The 24,537-nt window shown below is 48.1% G+C and overlaps 1 protein-coding gene across 4 annotated transcripts in view; it reads right to left on the bottom strand.

The window, feature by feature from the left end:
• Positions 1 to 2,719: 2,719 nt before the first annotated feature.
• The window catches only part of ADAMTS9 (ADAM metallopeptidase with thrombospondin type 1 motif 9), a 174,505-nt gene continuing 152,687 nt past the window's right edge, over positions 2,720 to 24,537 (bottom strand). For all 4 annotated transcript variants that reach the window (XM_002713292.5, XM_008260887.4, XM_008260886.4 and 1 more), the window contains 5 exons: positions 24,374 to 24,507; positions 22,456 to 22,547; positions 17,045 to 17,149; positions 7,424 to 7,518; positions 2,720 to 4,483 (listed from right to left, as the gene is read on the bottom strand). In XM_002713292.5, coding sequence (XP_002713338.5) covers positions 7,429 to 7,518; positions 17,045 to 17,149; positions 22,456 to 22,547; positions 24,374 to 24,507 — 421 coding nt within the window. In that variant the 3' untranslated portion in view covers positions 2,720 to 4,483; positions 7,424 to 7,428. The remainder of the gene's footprint in view (positions 4,484 to 7,423; positions 7,519 to 17,044; positions 17,150 to 22,455; positions 22,548 to 24,373; positions 24,508 to 24,537) is intronic.

Below are 24,537 nucleotides of genomic sequence, written 5' to 3'. Positions count from 1 at the left end.
CTGCCCATCTCCTTTAAAACAGTGACACACACAGCCTAGGGCATTAGCCACTCTCTGTTTCTCTTTCCAGCTTTGTTCCTCTCTCTGGTGCCTCTCATTTTCCAACACACCGGTTTTCCCGTGTTATTTGTGACTTCTGCACCCATCAGAAGGTAAAGAAACGTGAAGCATCGGCAGGTGGGGAAAGCTTTGGGGTGTGAAGGCCCTTAGTACTCAGGCTACAACACACCATGCCATCAAGGCATATGGAAGGCCAGCCTGGGATGCACGGTGACATTTCTGACTGCAAAAGAATCGCAGGGCAATTCACATGCTGACTGCTTCAGTTTCTGTCTTTTCTGTCCCCACCAAAATGGAAGCACCAAAGGGCACATTGGATATGCTTACCTCATTGTTTGTGCCGGAAGCAGCGAATGTTTTCAGTCCCCATTCTCTCCTTCTTGCTTTTAGTGATAAACTCCCCATCTCCACGTGGTAGTACCTGGGCCCGCAGCAGCCAGCCAGAGTACATTTCTCAACAGCTACATGTGACTACACAGCCAAGTCAGGCTAACATGCTGCGACACAAAGTGACTTCTTCACCTGCCATGTCTTTCTGTCAAATAGCTGTTCCCCTTCTGCAGGCTACACACAGACATGAGGAGCAAGAGCCACAGTGAGCATGAGCCAGGTAGGGGCAGTATCTTTGAGAATGGTCAGGCAACAACATAGAAGGAGCCTGAATCCTCTGATGCCGTGTGGAACAGTCGTCCACAAGGCCACGAGTCTGTACCTACCTCTGCATGGTATGGGTGAAAGAGAAACAAATGTCAAATGTATGCTGTCGCCTCTGCTGTAGACTGAATTCTGCCCCCTCTGAATTCATGGACTGAAGCCCTAATCCATGACTAAATTTGGAAATAGTGTCTATAAAGAAATAATCAAGGTTAAATGAGATCATAAGGGTAGGGTCCTAATACAATAGCATGGACATCCTCGTAAGAAGAAAAAGAGACATCAGATCTCTCTCTCTCTCTCCCTGTCCTGTTCCCTCCTTCCAAGTGCCTGCACAGAGAAAAGGCCAGGTGAGGATGAGTGAGAACAATTTGGTCTACAGGCCACAAAGAGCAGAGGCATCAACAAAAACCAACCCTGATGGCACCATGACCTTGGACTTCCAGCCTCTCAAACAGTGAGAGAACAAATGTCTGCAGGTGACCCCAGCCAGCCCCTCCGTCTTTATAGCAGCCGGAGCTGACTTCAACAGCCTTCTCCACCTTAGCTGAACCACTACACACCTGCATGCTCAGGGCCTGAATAGGAACAGATGTGTGATCGACGCCTGTGGATCAATAATCGAATGGCTAGAACGCTGCTGCTGTTGTCGGTCTCCATCCAACGGCCCTTTGTTGACAATACCATCCTCCTCCTGCTCCTCTCAGCACCACCTTTCATCTAAGCAGAGCTGTCAGTCATGTGACTCTAGGTGAGCCCATGATCCCAGCTCCCCCAGCATGACGACTGTCCAGAAGTGGCCATGTGTCTCAGCCAAGGCCGGGGTATAGGGGGTCACCTCTTCTTCACTGCTGGTGAGTTTGAGCCTGTTGGTATCTGTGAGGCTCTGTCTCCTTACCCATAAACTGATGTTACCTGTGTGGTGCTTGTGAGAATGACTTGAAACAGCGTAAGTAAGGGGCCTGGCACAGGGTGGATGTCCTGTTACCAGGAGCAAATATCAGTCTTGTACAGAAAGCGGTCACTTCCCTACGTGCCACAAGTCTCCGGGGTAGCAGTCCCTACTACATGAAACAAACAATGAGGTGCCAACCCCCCACTTAAATTCCCTATTGTGTTAGCTCGTGTGTCTCCTGTCACACAGACAAGCGTGTGTGTCCCTGACTCCTCAGAGAACCACTTGCACTGACAAGTGATGGAAGGATCGACCTGTGGACAGCACTCACTCCTTCCGCATCCCTAACATGGCAACTACATTAGACAGAATTAACAAAATCAGCGCTGCTTCTCAGCTTGGCAATTTTAAAAACTAGAGACATTCTTCTTCCAACTTGAATCCAAAGTCCAAAAACCACAGGAAACACAGATGGATTGGGTGTGGTCATGGCATTTATTCATAATATATTTTCTGAATGTACTGGTACAAGTTTAAGTTCTCCAAGAGCACTCTGGAGTTTGCTTGGGGTTGGAGAACAGTGCCAGGTTTTTCCTCGTCTCTTTGGTTTCTGTAAGTAGGCAGAGTCTCTGAAACCAACAGTCTTGCATGGGCCATTGGCAATGGCTTCCCTTTGATCACGGTGGAAAGGCAGAATGACCATGGCTTTGGTACTCCTATGTTGGAAGTTAGTAAGGAAAAGAGGACTAGTGGAAGATCTGAGAGACACAGGCATGTTGTAGCCCATGGGTCATTTCTTCACACAAACACCAATCAGAATAGCAGCCATGAGAGCTGGCAGGGTGTTCCTAAGCTGACGGCTGTAACAGAAGGCGTGTCACCTGCCGGTGGTTTCCTGTAAAAGGCAATCTGGATGACTCAGGAGCTGGTTCCAAAGTTCTTCAGGTGGGCAGGGGGCTGCTGAAGCCACTCCCACCTGTGCATCCTCTGTCTTGCTACTAGGAAATGTGGATGTCATCTCAATGAAATCACGAGAGGGTGTCACTCTTCCTGTCACTGTCACGAAGCTGCTTGGGGGACTAGCATTTCTGTATGTTTTTTTTTGTTTTGTTTTTTGTTTTTTTTTTTTTTAAGATTTATTTATTTGAAAGGTAGTGTGACAGGGAGAGACAGGGAGAGCAACCTTCCACCTGTTGGTTCACTCCCCAAATGGCTCCAAGTACCAGTGCTGGGCAAGGCTGAAGCCAGGAACTTTGAACTCTATCTGATTCTCCCATGTGGGTGGCAGTGGCCTGAGTACTTAAGCCATCTTCTACTGCTTTCCTAGGCACATTAACAGGGAGCTGGCTTGGAAGTGGAGCAGCTGGGACTCGAACTGGCACTCATATGGGATGCTGACATCACAGGCGGGCGGCAGCTTAATCTGCTGTGTCACAAAGCCAGCCTCTCACTCCCACCCCCTCCATTTCACTGCAGGGTATCAAGGCACCACGGACTGAAGCAAAGCTTATGAACAACACGAGCATAAAGTCCGATTGTCTTCGAAAATGGGCTGGTCCAAAAATAAGGGTAAACAGCTGGTCTTACTCTTTTTTCTTTTCTTTTTTTTTTCTTTTTTAAGATTTATTTATTTATTTGAAAGGCAGAGTTACAGAGAGAGAAAGAGATCTTCCATCTGCTGGTTCACGCCCCAGATGGCTGCAATGCCTCAATGCTGGCTCCAGTGGCTGGTCTGAGTCTATCCAAGTGATTCTGTCCATCAGAAATTGTCCTTCTATTCCTCCCTTTTATTGAAAGTGTTTACCTTTCCGAGTCTGAAGATCACTTAAACATTAGCACCAAGGCAGCATATTTTTTTTTCCCAGAGATCACATGAAACGGAATACTTAATATAACTACTAGTTGGTACAAACAATCCGTGATGTCACTAACTTGCCTGTTGGCTAGTGACCCTTTCCAAAAAATGCCAAAAACACCCTCTGACGACGACTCTTGTAGCACCTTGATGATAGGCTGGGTTGTTTATAAAAAACAAGTCACGATTTTATAAAAGTAACAATAAAATATTTACAGATAAAAAGTAAACAATAGTGTACCGTGATAAGGAAGGATCACTTTTGTCATAGTACTGCATACACGTGGGTAGAGCTCAGTGGGAGGGCAGTGGACTGCAGGGTACTGCATTATAATGGAGAGTACGTAAAATGCAGTGGTCTGACCGCAAGGGGCACAAGCAACGCGAAGGCAGTCGTAATAGAATCATTTTACGTACAAAAATATTACATCACAATAAATAATTTCAAACATAAATATTAAACTTTACATCATTAGGCTATTCCACATATACACACACACACACAGGTGTGTGTATGACATATGTATGCGTATATACGTACAGGCTGAGCATCCCTTACCTGAAATACTTGCGACCAGAGGCAGAAATTTTGTATTGGACTTTTTTTTTTTTTTTTCAGACTTTGGATTATTTGCATAGAGCTCAGGAGCGAGCAAGCTTGCTGACACAAGGCTGGCACAGAGCTCATTTATGTTTTGTAGATACCGGGGGGGGGGGTGATTGCATACGATATTCTATATAATTTTGTTAATGAAACAAAAAGTTCACGGTGTGGGATGTTCCATTTGTGGCATCATGCTGGTGCTCAAGAAGTTTCCGATCTGGGAATACTTTAGCTTTATGGACGCTCAACCTGTATATATTTTTATATATATATATATGCATATGTACACATATACACACACTCATACACACGTATACAAGTCCTCTCGCACACACACACATGCACCCACATTTAAGGTGGAGGTATTGCATTACGATCCTTCATCCATCCCATAATGGCTTCCTCTGCTGAGCACCTGCAATAAAAGCAACAAACCAGGAAATAAAAACCTTCTGTTTCAAACGCTGTCAGAGTAGGTAAATCACACATTTTTTACGTATAGAATTTTAAAATACGACACTTATTTTGTATGGATTTTATGTTTGCTTGCTACAAGAAACACGGACATTCCAGGCAAATAATGAAGAATAAATATCTGCTAATCTGAAATCCACACCTGAGATAATATCCAAATATTATCCTTCAATATCTTTCTAGTCTTTCTTCCACACATCCATGTTAATATTGTAGGCAAATACTCATTTGTAAATTTTATCACACTTACCAATGAAATTTATCTTATTAAATATAAAATGCATCTAAGGATTATTGGATTATTAGTGGATTATTCCTCAGTCTAGTGGATTCTGCTGCCAAACCTTCTGCTTCCAAACCACCTCCACCCATGCTTTTTTTTTTTTTTAAAGATTTATTTACTTATTTGAAAGTGAAGTTAGAGAGAGAAAGAGACATAGAAAGAAAGAGATCCTCCATTCACTTCCCAGTCAGCCTCAATAGCCAGGGCCGGGCCAGTCCGAAGCCAGGATCCAGGAGACACATACCTGTCTCCTACATGGGTGGCAGGGGCCCAATCACTGGGGCCATCCTCTACTGCTCTTCCCAGGTACGTCAGCAGGGAGCTGGATCAGAAAGGGAGCAGTCAGGCTTGAACCAGCCAGGGTCCATATGAGATGTTTGATATCACAGGTGGCGGTTTAAACCACTGCACCATAATTCTAGCCCCTCACTCCCCTTCTCTGATTAAAAATCCCCTCTTGTCCTAAGGAAACTGATCCTCTTCCAAAAGATGTCAATCACCTGACTCTAGGTGGGCCCATGATCGCAGCCCTCTAGAAACTGCGATTGTCTCAAAAGTGGACACGTGGGGCTGGCGTTGTGGAGCAGTGGGTTAAGCTACTGCTTGCAATGCAGGCATCCTATACTGGAGTGTGGGCTTGAGTCCTGACTGCTCTGCTTCTGATGCAGCTTCCTGCTAATGCACTTGGGAAGGCAGCAGAAGATGGCCCAAGTGCCTGGGGCCCCCTGCCACCCACATGGGAAACCCGGATGGAATTCCTGGCTCCAGGCTCTTGGCTTCAGCCTGGCCTAGCCCTGGCTGTTGCAACCATGTGGGGAGTAAACCAGTAGATGGAAGACCTCTGTCTCTCCCTTTCTCTGCCTTTCAAACAAATCTTTTTTTTTTTTTTTTTTTTTTTGAAGTGGCTATGTGACCCAATCAGAACTAAAGGGTTCTTTTGCAGAATGGACACAGGGCATGACTATGTGTTTGAATAGGATCCTCGAGCTGCCTGGGTTTATGGTGCAGGCAAAATGAGCCACCTGAGAATGCGGCCATTTGAGAGGCAATCAGTGCTGCTGGCGTGGAAAGGAAAGTGCACTGATGACTGTGCCGGCCCCTGGATCCAGCCACGCCAGAGGCTAAGATACTGCTTGGACAGCTCAGTTATCCAAGACAAGAGCTTTCCTGAATTCATCCTTTGCAGAAGAAATCATCCTAAATTAAAGGCTTAATTTTGAGGATGGATGTTAACTTAGTCATTACAGCACTAACACAGTAATGTCAGAGAGGTCCTCCTGGGTCAGGACTGTGAGGAGCCTTTCAAGGCACAGAGCTGCTGGAAGTTTGCAGGAAGACGCAGGGAGGGTCACAGGAGCGGAGCTCATTCCTTGCTGGGCCTGGCACCAGGATCAGAAAGAGGAGGAGCAATGCCGTCCTTTGCCCAGCAGAGGGAGCACTTGCTGGTATCATGTTGTTAGAACAAAATGCAAGATTCCTCCTGCGCATTTGGTTACAATGCAGGTTCTGATTTTGTGGCTAGAGGGTGAGGCCTGCGATGCTGCACTTCTAACGAGCTCACAGGGGATGCCGATCGTGCTGGTCCTTGGGTCCTTGCAGCACACTGTGAGTAGCACAGCTGGGGCACAGAGCAGTGCCTGAGAGCACTGGCTAGGGTGCAGCCACGCCCTGTTCTTCCTGACAGAATTCACTGAGTAGCTCAGCTCAGCTCCCAACTTAACTGTTGGGAACTTCAGCTTCCTCATCTGTAAAATAAGGGTAACAGTCCCCCTCACAGTCTCGTTGTGAGGATTTAATAAAATCATGCCTATATAGTGCTTAGCATGGTGAGGGCTCAAAAAACGCCATTGCCATTATTACTCCTCCTCCTCTCCTCCTCCTGGGCACTGTTTTTCAAAATCTGAGCTCTGAATCACCTGCATCAGAAGTCTTTATATGAGAAAATATAGACCCCTGTGGGTCATGTATTGTGGCACACTGGGATGCCCTGCATCCCATATCAGTTTGAGTCTCTCAACTCCCACTTCCAATCCAGCTTTTCCTGCTCAAGTGCCTAAGAGGCAGTGGCTGATGGCCCAAGTCCCTGGCTTCCTGCCACCCACGTGGGAGACATGGATGGAATTCCAGACTCTTGGCTTTGGTCCGGACCAGCCCTGGCTCTTGCATACACTTGGGAAGTGAACCTGTGGATGTTAACGCTCTCTTCCTCACTGTCTCTTCCTCTCTCTCTTTATCCCTGACACTTCACCTTTCAAATAAACCAATGTATTGGTTCCTGGATCCACCAGAGATCTAAGCAGGATCACCAGGGATGGGCCCGGTAGGCGGTATCTGAGATGAGCAGTGCAGGGGGATCTTATTCCTGAGGGTTACAGCCCTCATGCTCAGGGCTGGAGGACATTTGGCCTCATTCATATGGAGACAGATGAGCAGCAGAGAGAAAGGAAAAGCATCAGTCGGCTTCAACATGCTTAACAGGAACCCTCTCGGGGCGGGGGGGGCGGGGAACTGACCCAACCACATTTGCTCATTATTGGGCCACCGGAAAAACAGGGGAAGAGAGAGAGCGAGACAGATAGCTACCAAACGACTTCTTACCTTAGCTATAATACTCGCACCTCCAGGCCAGTACCCGAGGATGGAGTGCATTTTCCACAGTAACCACCACATTTCCCAATGACTCGGGTTCCATCCTGCAAGAAGACACATCATCTCAGACCACCTGCTAGCCTTGTGTTTTCAGGGCTTCCACTGGCTTTGCACCCAGGCAGGGCTTGTGAGGTGAAGTAAAGCCCAACATACTCCCCAGGGTCTAACACAGGGACTGGCAGAGAAGGCCCAAGGGCCATAACCAGTCCACTATGTGTTTCCACGTGGGCCTCAAGCCAAGAAATGGTTTGTACATTTTGTAAATGGTTGGGGAAAAGCAAACAAGAATTTGTTTGCAAATTACACGACATTCAAATTGGAATGTCCATTGATAAAGTTGTTATCAGAGTACAGACTTAGTCATTCATCTGCCCAAGGTGTACAGCTGCTTTCAGGCTACAATGACAGCATTGAGTACTTATGACCACTCTTAGAAGATGCGCATGGCTGTGTCGTGCAGAAATCAAAGTGATGCAGTTTTAACTTGACAGTATTTTGAGTGTTATATGCAAGGATACATCACAACATTTTGTTTATTTATTACCAGTCTACACCATCATGAAAACATCAAAAGAAGAGAAGGATGGGCTTTGTATGTTGCATTTTTAAGGTACACTTATGTGAATTATTCTGTTGTCTCATTTATATGACAAAGTACCATGTTTAGTAAGCAATGACATCATAGCTATACTAAAAGAACAAGATACACACAAACATTAACAAATGAAGCAGTCACCAGAGTATCCGCAACTCACAGGAATGCAAAAGTCAGAAATTTTAAAAATTTAAATGGAATATGTCACCATAGCATAATTAATTCACAAAAATGAAAAATGAGTAATTTTCCAAGTGGTTCCCTTGTCAGTCAAGCAAGGAAAACAGTTTACTGATGGTGAGTTAATTAAATCTTATTTAATTGCAATGATTTAAGAACCATGTCCAGAAAAATAAACCTATGCAAGAGCACTACAATTTTAGCAAAACAGTTGTTCAAAACATTGAGGCCACTTGGAGCTACATCAATAATCCATTAAAAAAAAAAGTGGTAAATCATTTTAAGTGGGGTTGTCTCTTGATGAGTCAGCAGTTATGACTGATACTGTCCAGGTGCCATTATTTACCTGGAGACACAAAGCTCGGTGTGATGTGACTCAAGGATTTGCTTCAGTGAATATTCTATATGGAATGAGCACTGGTGAGAATATTTCAGAGGCTGAGAAAGAACTACTGCAAAACTGAAGTGGTATCTGCTAAGATGTGTTGACAACCGATGGTAGCAAAAGTACGTCTGGAGTAGAAAAGGCTCTGATTGGGCAAACTTACAAAGCTCGTGAAACTGCAGGCTACTGGAAACACATGATTATGCACTGTATTATTCATCAGCAGGGACTTTGTGGAAAATATTTGAACCCGCCAGGTGTTCTAGAACTAGCACATATTGTCAATGATGGATTTCACTAGCTATTAAGGACTTCACCAATATCAGAGTCTTGAGCTTTTTGTCAGAACTAGAAGCTGAAGACCTTAACTTATCCTATGACATAGTAATTTGATGCCTTGGAGGTAATAGACTTTTACTGATCTTGATTTTTGAGTTCAGGGTAGAAACTAAGATTTTTCTGAATAAAAATCACTCACAGTATTACTGAACTTAATGATTTTGATCATCAGTCTTTGTTATAGACTTTTTTTTTTAAGGATTTGAACTCAAAATTACAAGTCCAAACAGCGTTTGTAGAGAAATGTATACTGTGGTAGTCATTTCAAGGACAAGGGACATTGTTTGAATCATAATCTATATTAAAGTATTTTACCCACTTGGCATGCTTTCAAAAGTTAAAAAGGATGATTTGTCTGCACTCATCACACATTTGCAGTGGATGTGTTTTCTGAACTACAAAAAAAAAAAAAAAAAAAAAAAAAAACAACCAACCAAACAACACCAAAAAAAACCACTACAATGTTTTTGGACTCTAAAGTATGCACCAAGAAAATTTTGTATTTCAAAATCTGTTTAACTATGCAACTGAAGAGCCTCCATCTCAGTTTCAACATACGTGATTAATCTGTAGTGCAATGACAAGCTAAAAGGCAAATATCAAGAGAAAACGCAAATAAAATTATATAAATACCTGCAAGCCATGAATAGGCTCGATTAAAATTATATGGTTGTAGACAGATAACATGGTTTGGCAATACCTATCCATGTAAAAGACATTTAGAAAGATGAAATACATCAAATCTCATTTCAGACCAGTGTTAATAGGCAAACATCTATAACCAACTTTGTTACTAGAAAACAATAATTCAGCACAAAGTTTTTCTCCCCCAAGACTGTAGTCTTCTCATTGGTAGAGCTGCATTACAGAGCTGTGCTAAAGTATGATTGTATTTTGTATTTAATCCATAAAAATGTGTGTAAATTTTTCTCTCCCTCCATATATATATATATATATATATATATATATATATATATATGTCGCTCCCCCTCTTCGTGGAGGAACGACACAAGACCCTGCGCTGTTCTTTCGTCTGCTCGGCCCTCCCCGGGTTTGCTGCTGGTTCTTCCCGGGTTGGCTACTATCCCTTCCACCTCCATGGAAGGGCAGTTCCCCCTGGCCACATTCCCCACTTCCGCAGGGGAGCGGCACACCGCCGGCCGGTTCTCTCGGGGGCTGCACGGGTTCCCTTAGATGTTCCCCATAGATGTTCCTCGTGCATGCCGTCTCTCTCCTCCTTTATAGTCCTCCTCCGCCAATCCCAACTCGGCTGCCCACACGCCGAGTACGCTGCTCTCCAATCAGGAGCAAGTCCTACAGTTTATTGGTTGAACTGGAGGCAGCTGTGCGGAAGCTGTTTACTTCTCTCCCAGCGCCATATTGTGGGAGAGCAGATGCATAGAATAAGTCTTAATTCGAGTAACTTAGTCTAGTCCGGATTGCTCCCCACAATATATAAATCAATTTTGACTCTTGGTCCTTGAAACCTAAATTATTTTACTATCTGGCCCTTGACAGAAAAAGCTTGTCAACCCCTGGCCTAAAGGCCCACAGTCAGTCCCTGGCTCCCTCTCCAGATTCATCCTGTACCATTCTTTCCCCCGTGCCTGCATCTCTAAGACTCTCCCTTCCCACATGCCCCTCACAACACGAGGCCGTGTACAATCCATTCTCTCTAATCGTGTCTCTCTGGCCTCTCCGTCTCTGCGGGCACCGCATCAGCTCACCTTTCACCTAAAAAATGTTTCCAAACTGAGCCTCAAGGCCACCTCCTCTCCCTGGAGCAAGCTTCCTGCTTCATAACACTGTATAAAGGGGAGATCCTTTTTTAAACAAACAAACAAACAAAAAACCACCTATGTGCCTATTCAGATGCAAGCTCCAGGATGTTAAGGCTAATGTCTTGGTAGGATTGAAAGCAGCCAGGCACTAGCACAGAGTATGGCTCCTAGGAATACTGAAGACCCATTTGTCAGGTGCAGGAATCCATGAAAAAAGGCTGAAGTTGAACCCTTCTTTTGCGAGGACAATTGAGATCTCCCTGCTAACCAGTCTCCCTATGTTCCCCATGCTATGAAAACTCCCATTGAGCGTTTGCGCCACATCCCATAAAGGGCTCCAGCCCCTTCCCCTAAGCGCACCATCTTGCACATGTTCTCCAACTGGAAATAACACAGTGTTATTAACACTGTGATGCCTGCAGCCTGCATTTCGGGGCATCTCTGGGCTACATTCCTAGAACTGGCTCAAGGAGGTGTGAATGGATTCCTCGAGCAAAACTATGAAAAACTTTTGCAAACAACAGATAACTCTTTCTTTTTTTAAAGGAACGAGAAAAACTGTGTTACTTCAACAACAACAACAACAACAACAACAACAGTTTTTCATTGTTTTCAATAATCTGCTCACATCCAGTAATGAGTAAGATTGAGTTGGTAGATGTTTCTCTCACCCTACTTGGTCCTGATTTTAGGAGCTCACGTTGGTGCTGGAGTGAACCCACCCCACCGCCAACACTTCCAAATGGACTGGATGCTGGACAACAGGTCTTCTAAGCAGGAGGCCCACGTTGAGTGCTGGTGGCCTTAGGACATTATCCTATGTCCTTAATTGGGACTCTGTTAATTTGATTTAGATAAAGACTGTGCTAAAACATCATGTGTAGGACAGAATTTCAAAAAGCCAGACTGGGTAATCAAGTAACAAAAACAGGACTTTCATAGATACAGTGTCCAATTCAGAAAAAAAAAAGCATACATTCGAAGCACCTGCTCACAATGAAACAATCAATTTTTATTTCGCCATTAAAACGGGCCCTCTTCAAAACCTCTTTTCTAAGAACGCTCTGTTATCTGAGCTGCAGCCATCACACATACTTCAGATGAATGAATCTGCTCCGTTCAGAAGGGTCTGTATTTCACAGCCTTTTACCAGTTCCTCTGTTTCTCTCAGTGTGGCCAGGGAAGCTGGCTCCTGGCACTGCACAAGGCTCGTGCACCTGTGATTAGAAGGTGCTTACACACCAGGCTGCTGGGTGGGCTGGGAGCAAAGGCAGGCTGGGCTGGGGGAGGTACATGAAGATGTTGCTAAGAAAACCCACATGCATAGTGATGAACAGAAACAGAAAAATTGCATGTTAGGGTCAAGATCATGGGCAATGGGATTAACCCTTGAATGTCCCTGAAGTTCTCTAATAAAAAGGAAGCATACAGTTGGGTCTGGCAAGGTGGTACAGCAGGTGAAGATGCTGCCTGTGGCACTGGTATCCCATACGGGTATTGGTTCGAGTTCCCGCTGCTCCACTTCGGATCCCTACTAATGTGCCTGGGGAAGTAGAAGATGGCCAAAGTCCCTGGACCTCTGCCACCCACATGGGAGACCCAGATGAAATTCCTTGCTCCTGGTTCTGGCCCTGCCCAGCCCTGGCTGTTAGGGCCATTTGGAGAGTGAACCAGTGAATGGAAGATCTCTCTGTGTCTCTGTCTTTCCCTCTCTCTCTGTAATGCTGCCTCTGAAATAAATGAATAAATCTTTAAAAAAAAAAAAAAAACAACCTTCTGACCTTGTGGTCCCTATTCCTAGGTGAGGGGACTGCTCGGAGGAATTTACAGCCAGTGCAAGTAAATGCCCCCATAAACAAGAGCTGGAAAAGTCCCTCCCTTTTATCCGTTGTGTTGCATTCAAAGGTGTGTTAGCCACAGCCAACCATGGTCCACAAATGTTATGTGGAAAATTCCAGAAATAAAAAAACTCATCCGTTGGTGTGCTGCTCTGAGCAAACGGGGAGATCTCACAGCGTCTAGCTCCATCCCACCTGGGATGTGCGCTGTCCTGTTATCCAGCGTCTCCACACTATATACACTACCTGCCCACTAGTCACTCGGTAGCTCACTCTGAGCAGTCACTCAGAGACCACACAGACATATCACAGTGCCTGTGCTCAGGCCAGCCTTATGAGATAGCCTACACTGGTCACAGCACCCCTGTCACCGCCTCACTTATCACACGGCACTGCATCCTCTCACAACATCACACACAGCAGGGCAAGACAGTATGGTACTCTGAGAGGCAAAGGGGCAGGTCACATACATCCAGCTTTTATTTCAATAGACTCATAAAAACTGTTCTATTTTACTATTAATTATTGTTATTAATCTCCTCCTGTGCCTAACAGATGAAATTCTATCTGAGGTATATATGAGATTAATTCAGAAAGTTTATGGAAACATGAAATCCCCAGGCAAGTTTATCTGGGCGTTAGAAAACTTTTGAAATCCATGCATAGTTGTTTTTTTTTTGTTTGTGTGTTTGTTTTTTTTTTTTTTTTTTTTTTTTTTTTTTTTAACAGGCAGAGTGGACAGTGAGAGAGAGAGACAGAGAGAAAGGTCTTCCTTTACCGTTGGTTCACCCTCCAATGGCCACCCTGGCCGGTGCGCTGCGGCTGGCGCACCGCGCTGATCCGATGGCAGGAGCCAGGTACTTCTCCTGGTCTCCCATGGGGTGCAGGGCCCAAGCACTTGGGCCATCCTCCACTGCACTCCCTGGCCACAGCAGAGAGCTGGCCTGGAAGAGGGGCAACTGGGATAGAATCCGGCGCCCCGACCGGGACTAGAACCCGGTGTGCCGGCGCCGCAAGGCGGAGGATTAGCCTAGTGAGCCGCGGTGCCTGCCCATAGCTTTTTCATATGATGTATTTCCATAAACTTTTTCAAGCCCACTCAGACACATTTTGAATTTCTTTGGTACCAAGATCAACGTTCTCTAGGTCCACGCACATGAACCTTTCTGAGTACCCCTGGATGCACAGCGAAAACACAGGAGGCCCTGGGTTCGAGCTTTCTGGCACCCAGCAGCGGTCTTGGAGGACATCTGCCACGGATGTAGGGAGGGGAGGTCATGTATTGCAATCATGACTTTTCTTATCCAGTAGAAGTAGCACAGCGGGCTCTTTCTGCTGCACACAGGAAGCCAACATGAACTTGATGTTGAGTCTTACTTTGGCCAGTTTAACCCATGGAGCGAGAGCGCCTCTGTCCTCTGGCCAGCCCTGGAGCGCCAGAGTTTCTTCCAGAATGACTTCTGTTACGCTCGGGGAAAACTTTCACTGTCAAGCACATTTATGAAAACTGAGGTTTTCATGTTCTTTCCCTTCTGTGGCTCCCTGCAGAGAAACTAAAGAATACAAGGAGCCACGGCTAGGGTTCTGACCCACGCAGGGCTCCCTGGGAGAGGCCAGCACCACTGGCCAGGGTCTGAGTGGCATGGTCGCCGTAGAGACGGTGCCACAGTCCCCCAGGGCGGGGAGGGTGGGAGGCGGACAGGGCTGATTCCCAGCGCCTGGTTCCTGGAGCACTGATATGGAGAATGTAAAGGGTGCAACTTTGTAAAGAAGCTTCTGTGGTTGGTTTCCGTTATGTCAAAATGTGGTTCCAGACCAGGGGCATCGGACAGGAAACTGTGAGGGACATCAATTGGCGGCTGCTCCCCAGGTGAAGCCCTGGGGGTGACACCAGCACACACTTGGGCTTGAGAGCCACTCCTAGTGTAGTCCAACCACACACACCCACACAAACTCACACCCACCTACCCACCCACCCACACACCACGCATGCCTACTGCGATTCTCTGGGAAAGAAACACCCTCTGCAGTTCTTCCCAAATGGCCTGGACCACCGAGGCTGATTTTCACGAGCATCCCTTGGGGGGATGCTGCACCATGGACCACTCTGATGGTCAGGCCGATTTCCCCAGGCAGCCACAAGTGAGGGAGTGTCCTGTCCCCGCGCCCAGCATTCGGAAGGAATGTGCAACAAGTTCTTAAGGTTAATTTTGAGCTCAGACTCTCTGAACTGTCACAGAACACCAAGATAAAAAAGAAAAATTGACAGGCAATTGTTAAACCAGTTCTCTCCAGCTCTGGCATGAACTGTCCCCAAAGCTTGGGCAAGAGCCCATTGTCATAATCATTCTGTCCATAAGGTGGCGCTGCAGGCTTTAGCTAGTTTGAGTTTGTGGCTTTCGGTGTCAGACTGATAGCAGTTAATGAAGACACACTTTACATGCATGGTTTCCCATGTTTCAGTTTGTTCTTCTTCTGAGTCACTGAAACAATGTTTTAGTGAGAAAAATATATACTAATTTTGAAAATTTAAAAAAAAAAAAGGAGTATAACATATAGAACATACAGACCCCAGAAAGAATGGTGGAGGGAGAGAGGGGTGGAGGGAGAGAATTTTAACTCTTGTGCACATTCTAATACATCCATGCCACCTTCTGGCTTTCCGTGCAAGGAAAAATATAGGACTTATTTACGAACCAGCCATACACCAATTTGATCAGACTTGGAGTTCATGTTTGGTTAACATGGGAAGCAAGAAGTGAGAAGGCTTGCATTTTACACGGGTGTGCATTTAACCTCAGGAGCTTGAAAACGGGATCAGGAACCCGAGACTCCAGGTCACGTTTGTGTGTGTGGTGGGGTCAGGGCAGGTGGACTGCTGCTTTGTCTTTCAGTTGTGATTAGGTGCAAGGGATTTGGGCGAGGTGGCCAGATTTGGTACACAAAATGACAGGCTGTCCAGTTGCATCTGAATTTCTGAGAAACACACGTATGTCTACAGTACGTCCCGTGCAAGGCTTACGTGACCACCCTTGTATGGAATAAAAAATTTGTCACTGTTTATCTGAGATTCGCAACCAGACAAAACTGGGCAGCTGGCATCTCGTGTGGCAGCTGCACCCTGGAATTCCCTTCCTGGTTCTCTTCTTCATTTCCTCCCCTGCCCACATTTCTGATGGCGAGCCACCCCAAGGCAGGGCTCATGACGCAGGTGGGCCTGGGGAAACCTGGCTTGTCCACGCGTCAGCTTCCAGCCCGGCCCTCTGTTCTGGAACCTCAGAGGGAAGGCTCTAGGGGTAGCACTTTCTGCCCCAGTTACCGTTAAAGTCGCTCGGGGCAGTGTAAAGATACCCCCATCCGAGAGCCTGAGTTCGAGTCCTGACATGTCCTGATCTGAGCCTCTCACGAATGCACCCGAAATGAAGCAAATGATGGACCAGGCACTTGGGCCCCTGCCACCCACATGGGAGACACAGATGGAGTTCCGGGCTCCTGACTGCAGGGTGGCCCAGTCCTGGCTGTTGTGAGCATCTGGGGAGTGAACCCCTGGGTGGGAGACTTCTCTGCCTTCTCTCTTCTGCCTCTCAAATAAGTAAGTAATGATAGTGGTAGTAACAGTAAGATTCAACTAGGGAGTCACGTTTTTATTTTTTAATCTAAGATTTATTTATTTGAAAGGCAGAGTTAGAGAGAGAGAGAGATCTTCCATCTGCTGGTTCTCTCCCCAGGTAGCTGCAAAGACTGGGCGGGCCAGGAGGAAGCCAGGAGCTCCTTCCAATTCTCCTATGGGGAGACTTGGGCCACCTTCTGTTGCCTTCCCAGCGGCATTAGCAGGGAGCCTGATCGGAAGTGGAGCGGCTGGGATTCAAACTGCACGCATACGGGGTGCAGGCAGTGATGATCCACTAAGCCGTGATGCCAGCCCCCTAGGGAATTGTGTGTGGAGGGGCACTCTCCAAGATTCTCATTCCCTGGGGTCAGAGAGACCTGGGCCCTTCCCGAGGGCTCCAGAGCACAGCAGGGTGAGAAACAGCAGAGACCAGCACACCCCGCGCTGGGCTGTGCTCCCCAGTTGCCCGGCCTCCTCGTCTCCCTGTGTGTCCAGTGTCCAGACCCAGGGGACTGGGGCCCCACACCTGCATTCCCAACTAACCCCCAGCTGATGCTGAGCCCCCGGGGTCAGCAATCCCATTCTTTCAGCCCCACTTGAATTTTAGCTCCAGCTTCTGGGTGGGGCCGCCCTTCTCATCACTCAGGTGTTGGCGCTCATGCCTTGAGGAAAAATTCACCAGGAGCAAAGCCAGGCCCGCAGGCTTTGCCACCGTGCCAGCCCAATACTCTGCAGGACGGGCTGAGGGAGTGGTCTGAGAGAGCGTGCTCCCTCCTCTAGCACCCCCCACCACCGCTACAGGGGTACGAGAAAGCCCGCCCCCAACCCGCGCCTAGCCTTACCGGGGACTTCTTGATGTCTGAGACGGCGTAATTCCCTTGGGATATCCATCTGGCAGAATCGGTTAAAGCCAGGCCGGTTCCGGAAAGGTTGATGCTAAAACGACCCTGGAAGAAACGGCCAAAGAAACCCATGCTTAGTTCCCGGGATGTCCGCATAAGGGACCCCAATCCCACGCACCTTGGGGAGTTGGAGGAAGGTCAGTTTCATTCACTATCACTGATGGGTGTGTGTGTGGGGGGGTGTTGCTGTGTTATTTCAAGGTCACGCCCTACTCAGGCCTCATCTCACTCATCCTCGCGAGAGCCCTTCTCTGCAGAAGGGGAAACTGAGGCCTTGCACACGATCAGACTGCACGCAGCTCACATCCTCCCGCCTTGGAAGTCCAGGCTCTCCTCGGCCTCCCCGACACGGCAGTCCTGACATTGCTCACAATTACCAGATTCCTCCCGGAACAAAATGCCACAGTGTAATTTTTCTAACAAGATCTCGCTGCCAAAGCTTCCTGGGCTTCCAGCTGCCTGGGGGCGGTGAGCACACCGCGTCCTCAGCACAGCAGGGCGGGACTTCAAAGACGAGGCGCTCTCCCAGCAGGGGCCGGTAGAGGGCGCGCGTGGCCCGTTCCAGACCGCCTGGGAGGGACGAGGGTGGCCAGTGGCGGAACTTCCTAGGGCGGCCAGGGGCGCCCACCGCACCGCGGTCTCCTGCTGGGCCCCTGTCTTTCAGGAACCACCATGCAAAGGCAAAGGCATAGGCAGACCTCCTGCTACTGCTCCTGCGCCAGGAACAGCTTCACAGCGGCAGTCCCCTGCGTGGATACACTCCCAGGGCTGCTTTCTCTGAACCTGTCCCCAAAGGCCTTGGTCACATCAGCCTTCTGTGAAGCGAGGGAGTCGGGGCTCACAGCCCTAGTGTGAATCCAGCCATTTCACCTGTGACGGCACCCCCACAGCTGTTTTTTTTTTTAGCCACACACAGCCTCAGTTTGTTCAGCTGTAAAATGGAGAGGTGGTAAAAGTCCCTTCCAAGGAGGATGCTGTGGCGCAGCAGGTCAAAGACCCAGCCCGGGATGCCGGCCTGGTTCCAGCCGAAGCTGCTCCCCACCCATGGCGCTTCCAATCTGCCCGCTTGCTAAGGTGCCAGGGAGGCAGCAGGAGTGGTTCCTGCACTTGGATTCCTGCTCCGCCCCCTTCCCGTGTGGGAGACCTGGACGCAGCTGGCTGCTGTGGGCACTTGGGGAGTTAACCAGCAGATGGAAAATCTCTCCGCCTTTCAAATAAATAAATCTTGTGTTTAAAGTACCTCCTCCAAAGTGCTGCAGTGACAGTGAAATTAGCCCTGCAGAAACAGGGGGTCCTTGGCGTGACAGAAATCCCAGTGTTTCCCGATTATTTTCTGAGTGTTCATTTTCTCTCTCCAGCACGAGAATAAAAGTAAGCTGATCGAGGGCAGGCCTGGGTATTGCTTTGTTCATATCCGCTATGATGTGGAACAAATGACTAGACAACTTGACAGATTTCATAAATCAGTAAGGGCTACACGCTACTCCTGAATGAAGATCCTCCAGGAGCCGGGGAAGCTGGGAAGTCCCCATTCTGCACCTGTCCCATCAACAGGCACAAGGAATAGTTAAGAAACCCCTCTGGAGCCTCAGATCCCACTATGATAAAATGGGACTAACGGAAGTGCCACTCCCAGGGGAGCCCCCATGACTCAGTCAGGTCTCAGTCACTGGATCTCAACCGGGGACGATTTCGCCTCCGTGGGAAATGTGGCCACACCTGGAGACACCTGTGCCGTCGTACCTGGTGCATCAGACCAATGTTGGGAATGGCACACAAGGCCTGGGACAGCCCATTCAATACAGACCTGTTCACCAGCCCAGCCTGACAAAGAGCAGAGGTACAGATGGTGGATTTGTCTGGAATCCCAACTCCCCTACTCACCAACAGTCTATGGAAAATGGAATATTCGAAAAGAAACATTTATTTTGGTGCAAAAAAATTGTTTTTTACATGCAGGCATAGCTTTTTCATGATACACACATTCCACAGACTTTTGGAAGACTCCTTGTATGCATGCATTCATTTCAAAACTATTTGCATCAGAATAAATGTATCTTTTAACTCCATTTTCCATAAAGATTTTGAAGTACCCAGGTGCTTTCTTTGTGACCCTGGGCAAGCAGCTTCACCTTCCTAAACCCATCTGTAAAATGGGTTAGTAGATGCAAGCTGTGAATTGGAAGGGATTAGACAGAAGGCATAAACCTGGCAGAGTAGGAGATATTTAAAAACTGGGGTGAATTATTTAGCAATGATACTACTCAGATGTTAGTGGCACTCAGGTTCAAGGTGCTCAATACCCAGGCGCTAATCACCGTGTCTGACCATGGGTTCAAGGTCCTCCTTGCACAGCCTCCTCACATACTGGCTTCTGCAGGTGCATCACGCCCTCAGCCTTTTCTTACCCTCCCTTATCTCATTCTCACCCCGAGGGGCATGTCCACACCATTCACAATGCCCAAACCACAGTGTGGCCAAGGACTCCTCTCTTTTTTGGCCTCCTGTCCAGCCTCCCTCTCGGAACACCTGTACATCCCGCGCGGCAGTGGGGGAAGGCTGACGGGATCTGGTTGGCAGGGAAGTTCTCAGGAGGTCCTGGCTGCTCCCTGGAATTTATCTCCACCGCCCCCAAGGGACCTGGGCACCGCGTGCCACAACCCGCTCACTGCGCACAGCCTCTAGGTCTGTTTCCTCCAAGCAGTGCAGCCTCAGGCCCTCATCCTCAGGCAGGAGCATCCCAGCTGACCTTGGAAGCGCTCTCCAAGTTCAATGGCACCAGAGGAGAAAAGCCCTCCTGTTCCCTCTGGCTCTGTTCTGCCACATCCTTGTCCCTGTCCTCAGGTCCTAAGGGGCACAGGAGTTGTAACTCCTCCCTCCCGTGGCTCCTCTACAGAGGGAAGGTCACGGGGAGGGGTGCCTATGCTAGGTGGCGCATGAAGGTTTGCTAAAGATGTGCTTAGACCAAAGAGGGATCCTGACACCAGAGAGTCCATGACGCAGAGCTGTCGCCTGGATGGAGACTAAGAAAGACACGGCCACAGGGCCTAGTGCTGTGGTGCAGTGCCAGCATCTACTGTAGTCCCGCTGAGAAAAAAAAATGTATTCAGGATCTCTCTTGGGGTGAGGGCTCTTGGGGAAGGCTTACAGATAACAAACCCTCCAGAGCTGCAGCAAAGGGTGAACAGGGAGAGACAGAGGCTTCAGCTGAGCACCCACTGCTTTGATTTCTGTGCAAGCATTAGGTCAAAGGACCAACCAACCACTCCAAAGCAGTGTGCCTGATCAGGCAGTTTTCCTGGAAAACTGATCCGGAAAAACCCACCTGTTATCAGCACAGTTGGTGCTCAACAAACATCTAAGGCCCTGAACTCTAAAAGTACTCCCGGATCCTTGGAAGAATGCGCTGGGGAAAAATACCCTTTAGCCTCATGGGGGAGTGGGTTTCCTATTTAGCAACTGCTTCCTTTGTCACAAGTTAGCAAATCAATCAGTTCATCTGCCCCTGAATTATTAAAATAAATGAATGCAAATTACCTTTCCTCCACTTAAGCTTCCCAAAGGATGCGCATACAGAAACAAGAAAATCCTGGGACCTTTGAAAAAAGGCAGGATGGGGCCAACCTATTAACCAGTAAGATGCAAGGGATAGCATCCACTTGTCTAAAGAAATCGCACTTCAAACGTTTGCAATTTGCGGATCATGGAGGAAAGGTCTTTGTTACCATTGTGTTCCTTGTTTATTTTCTTTCTCCCCAGAAAGCTTCCTTTACACCCCTCTAAAATGTGTAGCATTGCCCCTCTGAAGCTTAGCATTCAGAAACTCCTCCTAGAAGGAAAATTCAGATGTGTTTGCCATTGGGGGTAAATCCACCCCACAGACTCAGCACCTGGGACTCTGCAGGCACCACTCAGTCCCAATCCTAAGACCTGGGGGCACTCAGAGTCCGGGGAAATCCACTCCCCACACACAGGGTTAACAGTGGGAAAGAGCTCCTGCAAGCCACAGGAAGGACCCTGGCCAACTTCTACCCCCAGTGGCTGAACTCATTGCCTGTCCCGCCTTCCAAGTGTGCAGGCTTCTTGCAAGGAGGGAAACCTGCATGGCAAGGTCAACACCCGCTGACCACCGTGGTGGGTTTCAAAGGGCAGGTTGGAACTGGCCTGGTCCGGGAAGAGAGAAGGGAGGGGAGAGGTGCAAGGTGGGCACAGGGATTGCTGTTCTGCCAAAGAGCCCCCCAAGAAGTGACAGATTTGCACTTGTGCGCATCTGAATGGGGCTGAGGAAGGAGTCAACTCAGCCTGGGTTCTTGAGGACTTCCAGGGACGCACCAAAAGTCTTCATCAAGTTCAAAGGAACTGCGTATGGGGGAAAAAACCATGCATGGATTGCAAGGTTTTTATACCAAAATAAACGTATGTGTTAATTCTATTTCCCATGAACTCTGTCAAGCACCCTCGTGTGTTTATGTCATGGGTATTCGTTTACCTGTCACTCTACCCAACAGGGTGTAAATTCCTCAAGGGATGGATGGACGGGAGCCTCCAATTAACAAGCCTGGCACACAGTGAGCATTCTATAAACACTTCTGACTGCAGTTAAGGGGCCCAAGGAAACCCATGTAAGTTTTGCAAATTTGGGGACCTTCAGCCCTGATATTTATCTTTTAAAAAATGTTTCACACTTATTTTGCAACACTGAGAAAACTTAACAAAGTTAGACAACATGAATAAATGAAAATAAAACCTACCCATACACCCCTACTGAATTTGAAAAAGTCCTTCCAGATTTTTCTTTTTTTTTTTTTTTTTAATGGAGGGGTTCCATTGCATATACTGTTTTGTACCTTGACTTTTTAAAAATATATCAGGCCATATGCAGAAATTTCAAAGTGTAGAAGCTTACTTGTACTTTCTTCCTCTGGGACCCAATTGTGTACATCTTTTGCATCTCTCTACTTAGTAACAGAAATCCATCACCGGGCTGGGGCAAATGCTACAAAGAGCTGCTTCTTGCCTTGGAGAGTCAGTCGTTAAACATCTCCCAGCACTGCAGACTCTATAATATACATATTAACCCTCACAATCTGTTTAACCAAGCCTGTGCCATCCAAGTGTTTGCCATCACACTTGATGCGTTTTGCTGAATGCAGAAGCGGGGCATGTGGCTGTGATCCCTCTTAGGAGCAGAACAACTGCATGGGCCTCCGGGCATTTGTGAGGCCCTTGATGAGCATGGCCAGCCTGCCCTCCAGAACAGCTGTGCTGAGGACACCTCCAGGAACAGGCACCCCTAAGGGAGCCCCTGGGCAGGGCGGGTACTAGAAAGGGGGAAGGCTCTGAGGACCCACCTGTGGGCACTTGGCAGCGCTGTAGCAGTCCCCAGCGGTGGCAAAAGGGACTGGATGCCCTTCACTTGTCCTCGCAAACTGCAAGTCCGTGGCTGTGGGGCACAGGAAAGGTTACAGGGAGGGGAAGGGGAGAGAGGGAGTGAGTGGGGAAGGGACAGGGTATGCATAAGGAGAGGGAAGAGAAGAGGAGGAGAAAAAAGAAGGGGAGACAATTGGAAGTATTAGTGAGCGGAGTGCACTTGTGTGACCCTCGTTCTCTGGGTGATCCTCGTTCCCTGGCTTTTATCAGCACTGATGGTCTGTCTCCTCGTAGCAGGGAAGGCAAAATGGGGGTGTAGAATGACTCTGGAATCGATCCCTCCATAAATAAATAAGTGCACGACTCATTGCCCTCAAATGCAGTCTAACTGGATGACGGTGGGCCTCCTATTCCTCTCTCAGCATCCCCGGCCCACGGACAGAGGGCACAGAGCCAGGAGAGCATTTCCAGCTATTTTGGAGATTTCATCCACCCTCCCGGGACCTGGACACTACGACGGCCCAAATATGGAGCAGTCAGAACCCACATCTTGAAATTATTCATGGCAGTTTTTTAAGTTCAGGGCTAATCTGTAGTTAAAAAAAAAAAAAAAGAGATAAAAACAAGGCTGTCCTCGGAGCTCATGTTTTTAACCCTGTTGGAGCTCCTGGGACCATCTCGGCCGATAGACAAGGAGGAATCCAACTGCAGAGGCTCATGCTGGGCCTGGGACAGGAGCACGTTTCTCAGTCTGCCTTGCCTTTAGGGATTTGCATCTTTCTGCTGTGACCTACACTTTGCAGGGCAGGAAAGACACATGTCCGATTCTGCAAGGAAAAGCGCCCTTGCTGGCTGCAGCAGGTAGAACGTCTGAGTCTCTCAGTGGAGAGACCGCTGGCCCTCTGCTTTCAGTCTCTATCAGGCTATCTCAAGCCTGGTATGTCCCGCCTACGGGCCATATAAGGCCAGCAAAGCGATGCGGTGTGGCCCAGGTGGAATTCGGAATTTGCTAGAACTACAGCAGGCTCATTTTTAAGAGGATCATTTTGTATGGCCCCTGTGTGATGTTAAAAATATCCACACGGCCCCTGGCAGAAAAAAAGGTTCCTTCACCCCTGGTAGCTGAAGGCAATTAAAAATATCTGGTAGAACACAAGTTTAATCGAACATAAGTTTAATCAACCTCAAGAGGAAAACAACGCAATTGTACAGGTACGACGTTAACGAAGAAAAATTAACCATTTGTTCTTTTTGGTTTTCCTTCTATACAAGGGGACATGTTCAGCTATCTTAGCTGTCTGGAACCACTCCTAAGATTAATGTCGCTAACAAAATTGCAGAGTGCAAAAGCAGCGTGTGCAGAGACTGGTTTCGGAAACGTGGTTCAGTGCTCCATCTTTCTTCCATAAACAGACAACCAGAAAAATGAGTTTTACACCTTCGTGTGTGCACCTGCCCTGGGCTGGTGGGGGCCGGGTGGGCGTGACTGCTGCCACCGGAATCTCTCAGCTCTGCGGTTTCTTCTGCTTCAGAGCTCTCTGCTTTCACCTCCGCGTTCTCCACGCTGACAGCCCCCTCCCTGACCCTCGCATGTGCACCTGGAGGTGGCTTGTTCTGGGATGCTGCCCCACACCGCGACAGGGACACTGTCAGCTGCTTCTATCAACTCTGTTCATTCCCCCTCACTCACCCATCACAGGCCCGAGGGAGCACCCATGGCGGGCACGTTCCAGGCAGCAGCAGGGGAAGAGAAGGACAAAACCCTGGCCTAACACAGCTTGCACTGCGATGCTCGCGGCTGGACCGCAGGCCCTTGGCTCCTTCCACTCAGCACCCTCAGCCCCTCCCTTCTCGCCAGTATGCAGGGCACGCTGCCTGCAGGGCACCCCCGGGACTTACTCATTATGTGCATGGTGACCAGGTTGATGCGGATTTTCTGGAAGCTGGAAAACCCTGCTGCCGTGTAATCCTTCCGACACTGGCAGTCGTCGCGACGGCTCCCGTTGTAGGGGCATTCAGTGGGGTTGTGCAACCTAAATCACAGAGAGGATGCTCTGGTGAGG

Source organism: Oryctolagus cuniculus, chromosome 10 (genome assembly GCF_964237555.1).
Source record: "Oryctolagus cuniculus chromosome 10, mOryCun1.1, whole genome shotgun sequence".
NCBI classification, from domain to species: domain Eukaryota; kingdom Metazoa; phylum Chordata; class Mammalia; order Lagomorpha; family Leporidae; genus Oryctolagus; species Oryctolagus cuniculus.
This window is presented reverse-complemented; position numbering and strand designations above follow the sequence as displayed.